The 10,758-nt window shown below is 57.4% G+C and overlaps 1 protein-coding gene across 1 annotated transcript; it reads right to left on the bottom strand.

The window, feature by feature from the left end:
- Positions 1-2,112: 2,112 nt before the first annotated feature.
- Positions 2,113-10,495, bottom strand: FGD2 (FYVE, RhoGEF and PH domain containing 2). Its single transcript, XM_018079763.3, has 16 exons — positions 9,719-10,495; positions 7,602-7,869; positions 7,412-7,492; positions 6,954-7,102; positions 6,250-6,406; positions 5,993-6,131; positions 5,405-5,463; positions 4,933-5,079; positions 4,449-4,541; positions 4,056-4,135; positions 3,949-3,979; positions 3,751-3,843; positions 3,433-3,558; positions 3,098-3,244; positions 2,596-2,739; positions 2,113-2,513 (listed from the first exon to the last, which is right to left on the bottom strand). The coding sequence occupies exons 1-16, from the start codon at positions 9,781-9,783 to the stop codon at positions 2,280-2,282; spliced, it is 2,013 nt and encodes a 670-aa protein (XP_017935252.1). The 5' UTR covers positions 9,784-10,495; the 3' UTR covers positions 2,113-2,279.
- Between the last annotated feature and the right edge of the window lie 263 nt (positions 10,496-10,758).

Here is a 10,758-nt window from a genome sequence, read left to right as displayed (position 1 = left end):
GGGGGGGGATTCCCGTAAGTGGCCTCCCGAGCCTTCCCCATTCTCGAGAATAGGAAACTGTGACTTCTGCTCCGGGTTTCACTTTCTGCCGGGGGAGGGGAGAGGCCAAACTGCTCCGCTTGACCATCACTGCAGGGGACTGAGAAAGGATGGGGAGAGCAAATTCAGATTCATCGGTGTGTTCTCTGCATTTCTTGGGTGCAAAAATGTCTTTTTTTTTTCTTGTTTCCTTTGTTTTGTTTTGTTTTGGGGTTTTTTTGTTTGTTTTTTTGTTTGTTTGTTTGGGGGTTTTTGTTTGTTTGGGGTTTTTTTCTAGGAAAGCAGAGTGGGGGCACCATGATACCTCCTGTAAATTTGGTCTTCCACTGAGAGATTGGGGATACTGTCTCCCCATATTTGAGTAAGGCACGATGCCAAAGCCATGGCAGTGACCTGCCCTGATGCCCTGTCACCCCCTCTGCCCCCAGGCCACCTCTCTTCCCTGACAGCCCCTTTCCTGTGGCACACATGGGTCCCCCCAAGGGTGCTGGGGGTCAGGAAGGAGGAGGGCAGGAGCTGGTAAAAATAGCCCCCAGGTGCCCTCTGCCCCAGGAGCAATTCCTCCCTGGGTAAACAGGAAATCTATTCTTAGGCCCATTCAGGGCTGAGGGCAGGTCCCTGCTCTGGGCTTGTTTTGTTCCTCACTGACACAGGGGTGACGCCACACCAAGGGCCACCACGCAGAGCCTGCCAGCCCTGTGGGCTTCCCCTTGCTCACTCTTCCCCCCCAGCAGCTTTTCCAGGGCTTTTCCGGTGTTGGTGGGGTTTCCCCTTCCCACGAGGGCTGTTTTGGGGTGTCCCTGGAAGGCCCTGCATTGTTTGCTTCTTCTGGGCTCAGCCCCACGCTGGGTGGCACCCTGAGGGGCAACTGCTTTGGCAGAGTTTTTGCCCTGACATCCAGCTCCTCTCCCTCTTCCTTGATGGGATCTCTTTAGCTGGAGGAGATAAAACCACCATGGTTTACCCTTTCCCAGGATGAGCTGAGCTGGGTAGATGGAGGAAGGATGCTTATGGCTTTTTCCTGTCTCTCTGAGGCCCCCCCATCCACCTTTATTCCACATGCTTTCCCCAAGAGATGTCCCTATTTGCAGTATCCTGCTCCAGCTCCCTTCCCTTCCCTGTCTCCATGGATCTGTTCAGCCTGTGGCACCCCTGGGCTCTGCCCAAGGCTGCTGTGCTGGAGCTGCTGTGTGGTCCAGGCTCAGGCAGCAACCCCTGCCTGCAAAGGACAGCCCTCCCTGCCGGCCAGGGATTGTGGGCTCCTCCAGCTCCATGGGTTCCTGCGTCCCATTTCAGCCCCTGGCAGGCTCAGAAGTGGCAACTTCTGCCCAGGCAACATTCTTGGGGAGCTAAAGAGGATGCAGAGAGAAAAATGTGGGGCTGCAGCCTAAAGTGCTGCGTGAAACAACCAGGGGTGCTCGTTATGATGACGACAGAGAGGGGGATCCCCTGTGTCTCCTCAGCATCACAGCAGCACCTGTGTGGACACAACCTTGTCCCAGAGTGTTTTGCCCCAGGAAACAAGTAACTGAGGGAGGTGCAAGGGTGGAAAGTGCTTGTGGACAGGAGGGGGTGAAGGGAAAGTCTGGGAGGGGCAGGAGTGTGGAGTGGCTCAGTGATGCAGGTGAGGGGTGTCTGTGGTAAGGAGGAACACCCACACCATGGGACTGCAGCAGTGTGAGGCCAGGAGTGGTGACAAGCTGGGAGGGGACATCCTAAACCCAGCACTGGGGTCCCTGAGGTGTGTGGGTGAGCCACAAACTGGGTCCCTGCAGGGCATCAGACCAGGGCTGGTGACAGATACGGCGATGTGGAGGCATGGGGACAATCCCGTGGAAAATACACCCCCGAAGAAGGCTGCACGGACTGCGGAGACGGGTCGCAGGCGGGATTTATCCCTGGGATTTATCCCAGCAACCCCAATCCCACAGATTCACCGCTCCGGGCACCCCCGCGCCGGGACGGAGCAAGGGCGGGCCGGGGCTGCCCTCGCGTGGCCGCCGGCGGTACTGCACAGCGGCGGGGCTGCAGGGGCGAGGACCTCCCAAGACCCCCATCCCTCCGCCTCGTTCCGTCCAGTGCGGGGGGCAAGGAGCGAGGGGAAGGGGAATCCGGCTTGTCCGTGTGGTCCTTTTCATGATGGTAACCCAAGCGCAGAGATGTCGCGGGTCTGCATGAAGCCAGCGGCGAGGACAGGCTGGGGAGGTGACTCCCCAGGCGGCCCAGGGGTGGGAATGGCCTCATTCTGCTTTGTCACAGGGGTCTGCATCCTCCTCCTCATCCTCTGGGGGTGTGATCCCTGCGGCAGAGCGTGCCATGGCCCTCATCCAGCGCCGCTTCAGCTCCTCGGTGTCGGCCAGGAAGGTGTGAACCTGCCCGGACTGCGCCAGCTGGAAGAGGTGGCGGGAGTCGCTCTGGGGCAGGTCCTTCACCTGGTAGCCCAGGAGGGGGATGGAGGTGTGGGCTCGCACGTCCTGCCAAGGACAGACAGTGGTGGGAGGCAGGGGGTGGGCACAGCGGGATGTCCCTTGAGGATGGATCCGAGCCCGGCCTTACCTGGGGGGCTGCGTAGATGTACAGCACGAGGGGATCGTCCTGCGGGATCACAAACCAGCCCCGCGTCCCCCCCTTGCCGTTCTTGTCCAGCAGCTGCAGGGAACTGCAGAGCAAACTCCTGCTTGATACCTCTGCAGCTCCTTTCTGCCAAAAAAACCCCAACAAATCTCTCAATACTCAGTGCAGGAGGCAGAAAGGGCACCAAGCCAAGGCCCTTTCCTGGGGAATTCCCCACCCACTCCATCAAACCCCCAAAAGCAGGGGCAGGCAAGGGGCTGTCCTGGCTGTGAGGGTGCTGCTGAGATCCCGTGGTGAAGGGAGCCCTGGCTGTTGGGGGGTCCCTGGGCTTGGAGCAGGAGGGAGCTCAGCACATGCTCCCTCTGACTGCTGTGGGAGTGACTCGCACCCCTCCTGCTGCAGGGGCAGGGCCAGGCTGGGACAGCGACGCTGGGGACCAGGGTGGGTGGCAGAGCTCAGAGGGACAGAGGGGGGCAGAGCTCACCTCCAGGATGCCTTTGTGCTTCCCCTCCCGGTCCTCGGGCACCGCGTGGCCCGTCAGGAAGATGTAACACTCCTGGCAGACGCGGTTCAGGCGGTTCCCGTCGTACTGCAGCTCAGCCTTGTAGTCAGAGCAGCGAGCACACACCACCTGCAGCCACAGACAGGGACACTGCTGAGACTGGGGCATCCAGGGACAGCTCCGTGAGGAGCTGAGGGGCGGGAGCAACCCTGAGCCTGGGGGGGAAAGGGATACACGGTGTAGGAGAGGTGTGGTCCTGCCCCAGCAGCCACCCGAGCAGGCCAGGAGGGAGGGGAAGGAGGGGAGAGGGGACTCACGTATCCACAGGCTCGGCAGTGGTGTCTCCGGCGGGTGATGGCGTTGAAGGGCTCCCTGCAGCGCATGCACATCGTCACCAGGTTGTCCCGCACCCACTGCGGAGCTCGGCGGCCCAGCTCCTCTGTCTGAGGGTCGGGGGCTGCATCAGTGGGGCTGGCCAGCCGTGCTCTGGGTGGTCCCAGCCCTCTGCTCTCGCCCCTTCCCCTCCTCAGCCCTTCTCCCCGTCCGCAGCCTCCCCCCAGCTCGGTTTAGCGAGGAGAGCTGAGGCACAGCAAGGTGGGCTCTGTGCAGGGGGCACGGGGAGAGCAGGAGGGTACCTTCAGTGCAGGGCTGTCTGTCTCCAGTCCAGGTACTGCTGTCCTAAAGGTCTCACTTCTCTTCTCCTTCCTGTCAATGGCATCTTGGAAGGCCTAGAGGGAAAGGCAGGGCTGGAGGGGCAGTTGGGGGCTGCCCTGACACAGAGCATCCCGCTGGGATGAGGCAGATGTGCCACCACTCCCAGCACTCGGTGGTACCTTAATCCAGGCATCCATCTCCTCCCCAGACCTGGATACAAAAGGGAGATGGATAAGCTGTTGTCCCTGCTCCCTGAGGGTCTGGGTGAGGTCCCCCTTCCCCTTACCTGGCCTGCAGCTGCAGCGTCCGCTGCTTTCCCGACACCAGGAAGGTGTGAGGGAACTCTGTGTCCTTCAGCCCCCACACCTGCCAGACACCGGAGAAGGGATGTGGAGCTGAAGCCACCTCCAGCACGCAGAGACCTTCCTCCATGGTGTGAGGCACAGGGATGTCCCTCGGGCACAAGCCCTTCAGCCCCTCAGATCCCACGTGCACAAGATTTCACTGGCATTTCGCAGGATCAGAGCGTACCAACCTCGCCCACAAAGCCAGCCCTGGCTCCAGCTCCTCCCTCCTTCCCGAGGAAGTGAGGGGCAGCAGCCACGTTACACCCCAAATTGGGGGGCTCTTGGAGGAGTCAAGGTCTGGGGGAAGCACAAAGACAAGGTGCCTGTCTGACCTTCATGCCGTCCACGTCCATGCGCAGGCGGACCTGGAACTCGGCGCCCACCTGGATGACCTTGGGCACGCAGTACAGCAGCATGTTGTTGAACTGGGAGCGGGGAGAGGGATGGGTTGGAGCCCAGTACCTGCCTGCTCCCAGCTGGGGGCTTCCTTGGGATCTGGGGGATCAGATCCCCCAAGCCTGAGCTGGTCCTTGGGAAGAATCCGCCTAAAACGTGACTGTTTCTGCCCCAGCCCTCTCCCACCCTACAAAGGGGAGAGAGGCACCTCCCAGGGCTGCCTTGCCCATGGGATCAGCAGATTCCCAACCACATCCTACACAGGATGCCCTGCATTGAGCAGGGTCCAATCTCCCACCTCTGAATTCATCCCCTCTGTGCCGAGATGACCCAGCAGCACCCACGCCAGGCTGTGCTGCCTCTGCCCCCATTCCCATCTTATCTGCTCCCTCCCCTTCCCCTGGGCACCCCAGCTCCCACCAGGAACAGGTACTTCTCCGACGTGCTGTTGTTGCGGGTGGAGACTTTTTGGATGGGTCCCTCCTTGATCAGCTGGTTGGAGGGATCCACAATGTCATCCTCGAGGCCCAGCCGCTGATAGACCACCCAGAGGTTCTGCAGCCGTTCCTGGGGGAGGCAGAGGGACCTGTTTTTGTGGGGTGATGAGCAGCCACGACCTTGCCACCCCTGGATTCCCCCCATCCCCACCTCCCAAGCCAGCTGCTGATAACTGGGAGAGGTGGCACTTGCTCTCTCAGCCCGGATTCATCTCTGGGAGCAAATCCCAGCCTTGAGCAGCTGGTCACATCACTGATGTTACAGACATGACTCCCCAGGCTCAGGGTGATGGGGTCAGGCATCAAGAGCAGGGTCTTAGCTCCTGTGCTGAACCCACAGTGCTCCTGTCCCATTCAGGAGCTGCAGAGCACTTCCAGCTGGGACAGGCGCTCACCATCTCGGCGATAGCTGCGTTGGAGTGCTTGGCCACCATAAAGATCATCTCCAGGGCCTCTGCAAAGAGAAGAGAGAGGCTGGAGGTTAAACACCTGCTCTGGAGCTGTGGGAGGAAGCTCCTGGGTCTGTCCCTCATGGATGTACATGTGTGGTGGCTGCTGCCTTCCCCTGGACCCAACCCAAACGGCCCCAAAATGCTGCACAAGAGTCCAGGTATGGCCAGACTGTGCGTGGTGGGGTCCTGGGAGGACAGACAGACAGTCCCATATCCCTCCATCCCAGCAGGACTGGGAACTGTGTTATCTACAAGGGTCTGACAGCTCTGCAGGTCTCCCTAGGGGATGCTCTGGAGGGACCACCCTTATCCTGAAACATCACCCTTCCTCACTGACCTCCACAGCCCCTGGAAGGGCAGATTAATCCCTCTCCCTGCCAGAAAAGGATCAGACTGAGAGGTTTATCAGAGCTCAGGGCAGCTGGTGAGTGAATCCAGGTTTTCTAATGCCTGTGTACAACACTAGGGATTGTTATTTCCCCTACAAACCCACCCTGCCACTCCCCAGGGTGGGCCAGACAGAGCCCTTACTCTCGGCATCGCCCCGGTCGGGGGACTCAGGCGGCAGTTTCTGGACATAATCCTTCAGGAGGAGTTCGTAGCGTGGGATCCTCTGCACAGGCTCCAGCATGTGGTGCTGCAGCGTTAGATTAGCACAGACCTTCCTCTTCTGGGGAGAGACACCAGGCACGGAGAGAGGAACAGTGACCAAGGCAGCTCCCACCCTCTGCTGGGTGGAGCAAGGAGATTTTGGGGAGCACTGCTGTGGTCCCTCACCCTGCCCTCACCTGGATGTCAGCAATGAGCTCCTGGAAGGGCGGGGATTTCTCTGACCAGGCAGTGATGAGCTCCACGGCCTTGTCGAAGTTCTTCACGTATTCCCCGTACATCTTGAGGAATGGTGCAAGTTTCTGGATCACATCCCCAATCCGGGGGTTGCAGTTCCTGCAGGAGGGAACAGCAGCTTCCTCAGTGCATTGGGGCAGACAGACAGTGAGGGATCACACGAAGGGGTGTGGTGGTTTCACAGGATCCCAGAATGGTTTGGGCTGAAAGGGACCTTAAAGGTCATCCCATTCCACCCCCTGCCATGGGCAGGGACACCTTCCACTAGATCAGGTTGCTCCAAGCCCCGTTCAAGCTGGCCTTGGATACTTCCAGGGATGGGGCAGCCACAGCTTCTCTGGGCAACCTGTGCCAGCTCCTAACTTTTCTACTAACATTTGTACTGCTGCAACCTGCTACACCCCTCACACAACTGCCTGCTCTCCAGGATGAGAATGTCCCAAGCTTGCAGCCAGTCTGGGCTGGTCACACCTGGGCACATCCTAAAACCACCTGAGATGTCACCCCCACTTTTCAGAAATGCTCTGATCTGAGTGTTTTAAGGAAGTGCTTTCCAGCACAAAGACATTTGGAGCAAAGCAGGCCGAGCTCTGGTCCTGGTGGGAGCCCAGACTCAGCACTGCTCCAGGTGTCCCCCTGAGCTCACCAATCCTCCATGCGCTTCCGCAGCTCTGGCAGGAAGAACTCGGAGTGAAACTGGTGGATGGAGGAGATGTTGGAGAAGATCATTTTCACCACCTCCTCTGGGACCGTCTTTCCAGTTTTGGCTTCTTTCATCAGCTCTGTGTAGAACACCTGGAAGAAAGAAGAGGTGAACAAAAAGGGTCAGGAAGAGGCCTGAGGATCCCATTCCCTCTCTGAGACTGGCACATGGCTCAGTGAAAGGCCTGACCCTGTGCAGGGGGGAAATCCCAGGCCCCAAGAGAGAAGCAGTGGGAAGGCTTTGATGGGACAAGGGTGCTCCGTGGAAAGGGGGGGTGTAGGAAAGGCAAAGACCAGACCAAATCCCTGGCCAAGAAGACCAGCAGCCCACTTGTCTCTCTGTTGTACACCTTCACCCTCTCCAAAATCTCCTTGCATGAGCCCCTCCACTGCCCAGCTCACCTGGTCGAGGAGGTGGAGGCGGTTGACATAAGCCTGCTCTGTCTCCAGCAGCTCCAGAGCGATTTTCTTTTCCTCTGGTTCCTGTATGGAGTGGGAGGAGATGTGACCCCAAGCTCTGAGCCAGCTCAGGCAGTTCCATGCCTGAGCATGGGCACCCACCAGGGTCCCCTGAGCCACCTCCAGAGCTCACCTCCTTGCCAGGCTCCAGCCCCAGGCCCTGGGGCCTCCTCCAGTTATCCTCACGGATTTTGTGTCGCAAAGAACGGAGGCATTTGAAGCTGAGTCCATGCTGACCTTGCTGCTCCTCCTCCTGCTCTTGCTCCCCTTGGAGCCTGGCAGCCCTCGGGGAGAGGCTCCAGCGGGCAGGGGATGCTGGAAGCTGCTGGGGCTGGCTGGCTGCAGCAGTGGTCTGGCTGTGAGGAGCCTGGTTATCCCTGCAGGCAAATTTGCTGTCCCTGCTACAAAGGAATCAGTGTGATCAGCTCACCCCTTCTCCCAACAAGCTCCCAGGCCCAGCTCAAAGCCACTGTCCTCGAGCAAAGGTGACAAGAGCAGCAGCTCCCTAGCACTGACACTGCTCTGCTCTGCTCCAGCCCTGCAGTACAAACATCCCCAACATCCCCCATGGGGCCAGGATCCAGCTTCTTTTTTCCCAGTGCCTCCTGCTGCTGTGGCCTGTTCCTGTCCTGCTCTAGAAAAGCAGGATTCTGCTGTTTATCCCAGGCATATCCAATTATTTCCCAGGTACAGCTCTGGCACTGCAGATCCAAAGTGGGGAGAAGCCCAATAGCCAAGAGCAGGGCTTGTGTAGGTGGTTTTGCAGACAGGTTGTTTTTTTGGTGGTGTTTTCTCTTTCCTTTTCTGGCAAAGGGAAAAGAGCAGGCATGGGAGAGAAGCCAGGCTGTGAAGGTGACAGTGAGTTGTCTGTCATCCGAGAGCTGGTCCCTGTAGGAAACTGCTCTGGGCATAAACTGGAAAGATCCACTGTGGGTCTGCAGACAGGAGTGGGATGAGGATGGAAAAACCTGTGTGAAACTGGACACAGAACTGCAAAGTTGAGGATAGGAGGTGACTTGAGGGGTAGAGATTCATCTGAAGACGATGTTGGGTCCCTCCCAAGCACAAGTCTGTGAGCTCAGGAGTAGATCCACAGCCATGCACACATCTCCTTCTGCCCAAGGGGACTGGCAGAACCCTTCAGAGACAGAGTCTTTATCCATCTCTCCCAGTGCCTCCCAGACCTGTCAGCCTAAACCCACTGCAGAGCTCCCACAGGGAACTTCTCTCTTTCTGTTTGTGCTGACTTGGGCCAAATCATTTTCTGTTCCAGAAAACTCGTTCCCAGGTTCCCCAGCTTCCTCTGAAAGTCCCAAGTTACTTTTATTTCCTCTAAATCAAACTCACACTCCATGATAAACAACAAACACTCTGCAGCAGTGATGTGGAGGCAGATCAAACCCTGCAGCAGTTCCAACACAACATTATGGGGGTTGATGGGGACAACCACAAATCCCAGGAAAAGCACCCAGTGGAGATGCAGGCAAAGTTCTTGGAGTAAAAGGAAACCCTGTGCCTGAGCCACTCTAGGAATTGATGTAAAACTCACCTGCCCAACCACACAGCCCTATTAATGCTCACTGAGAGCACCTCATGGGGACAAGGAAAGGCAGGATTCTGTATCCTGATTCAACAGATGGAGAAACTGAGGCACAGACCTCAACAATAACTCACCTCAAGCCTCAGTATTCCTTTTACACCAGAATCAGGGCAGATCTCTTCACTCCAACCCTAGAACCACACTGTCTGAGGGTCCCAGCTCACACTCCAAATAATGGTGCTGTTTTACAAAAGGCACTTGCTCTCCCCCTTAACACAATGCTTCACCTTTCTTTCCTAGGAGCCACACCTCTGCAAACAACTGCACAGTCTGAGGCTGGGATCCTCCCAGACACCCAGGCAGTTAATTCCCAGAGGAAGAAGACCCCTGCCTACATATTTGCAAACCACAATTCTTTTCCCCAGCAGCAGCAGCAGCAGCAAAAGGATTCACCAGCCAGTACTGAGTGTGGGGGGAACAGGCTACCACAACCTGAGCCAGGCAGAGTCACTCACATGCCACTGAGGTTTTCAGGCTTCTGTTCATGACCCACAGCGGGAGGAAGACAGAGTGATAAAGAACAACAAATCACCTTGTCAACTTCTCCACAGCCTCCAAACCACAGCCTCCACGGTGGGTTTCTTCCTTCCAAAACCCACTCCACGTGGAGCCCACACACCCCCTCAGCACCCAGAACCCTCCCTCCTTACCAGTGCTCTTCAAACACAGCCACCAGCTTCACCACACTCTGCTGATTATCCACCTCTCCCTCCATGGCACTGCCTGGGAGCAGGTCCTGGGTGTGCAGGAGCTGCAGGAGTGGGACTGATGGCTGCAGCTCCCTCCTTCTGTCCCCCTCTCTGCCTTGAGGGGACCCAGGCTGTGGTTTGGGGAAGAGGATTTGCACGAGGCAAAGCCCACCCGCCGCCCTCTCTGTGGCAGGAGAGCCTGTCTCTGGCTTGGCCTCAAAAGGAAAAGGAAAGAGGAAGCACAGCAGGTTGTGAGTAGGAGAAACGCTGAGAAAGCCCTGGGAACTGGTTCAGTTTGGGAAGGTGGCACAAACCAGGCAACAGCAGGAACGGTGCAAGGGCACCAGCGGGGCAGGAGGTTGGACCTGCTGCACAACCTGGTGCTGGATCCCCCCGTGACGGGTGGGATGTGTCCCACCGGGGTGGAGTTCAGGGTGGGATCTGAACGGTCCTGATGTCCAGAGGGGCTGGGAATGGGCTGGCAGGACCCTGATGGGAAGGAGGGAGGGAGTGGTGCAGGGTCCTGGTGCCCAGGGGGGCATAAGGGGCTGATGTGTGTGTGGCTCTGAAGCCAACCAAGGACTGTTGGTAATAACAGACAAGGATTCTTGGCAATAACCAAGCACTGTTGGTAATAATGCACTGTGAAAAAGAACAAGATGTGGCTGGATAAAGGTCCATGTGGAGGGAGGGCACTTTTCTGGGATAAACATCCTGCTTGTAGTTCCTAGAGAAAAGCATAACAGTGCAAGTGCAGGTCTTCCATTTTCCTTTCCTTTCCTTTCCTTTCCTTTCCTTTCCTTTCCTTTCCTTTCCTTTCCTTTCCTTTCCTTTCCTTTTTCCTTTTTCCATTCCTTTTCTTTTTCCTTTCCCCTGTCCTTTCTCTTTCTCCTTTTCTTTCCTTTCTTCTTTCCTTTCCTTTCTCCTTCCTTTCTTTTCTCCTTTCCTTTCCTTTCCTTTCCTTTCCTTTCCTTTCCTTTCCTTTCCTTTCCTTTCCTTTC

This window comes from Manacus vitellinus, unplaced genomic scaffold (assembly GCF_001715985.3).
Source record: "Manacus vitellinus isolate BGI_N305 unplaced genomic scaffold, ASM171598v3 scaffold_47_pilon, whole genome shotgun sequence".
Taxonomy (NCBI): Eukaryota; Metazoa; Chordata; class Aves; order Passeriformes; family Pipridae; genus Manacus; species Manacus vitellinus.
Note: the sequence above shows the minus strand (reverse complement) of the source record. Positions and strands in the feature narration are given on the sequence as shown.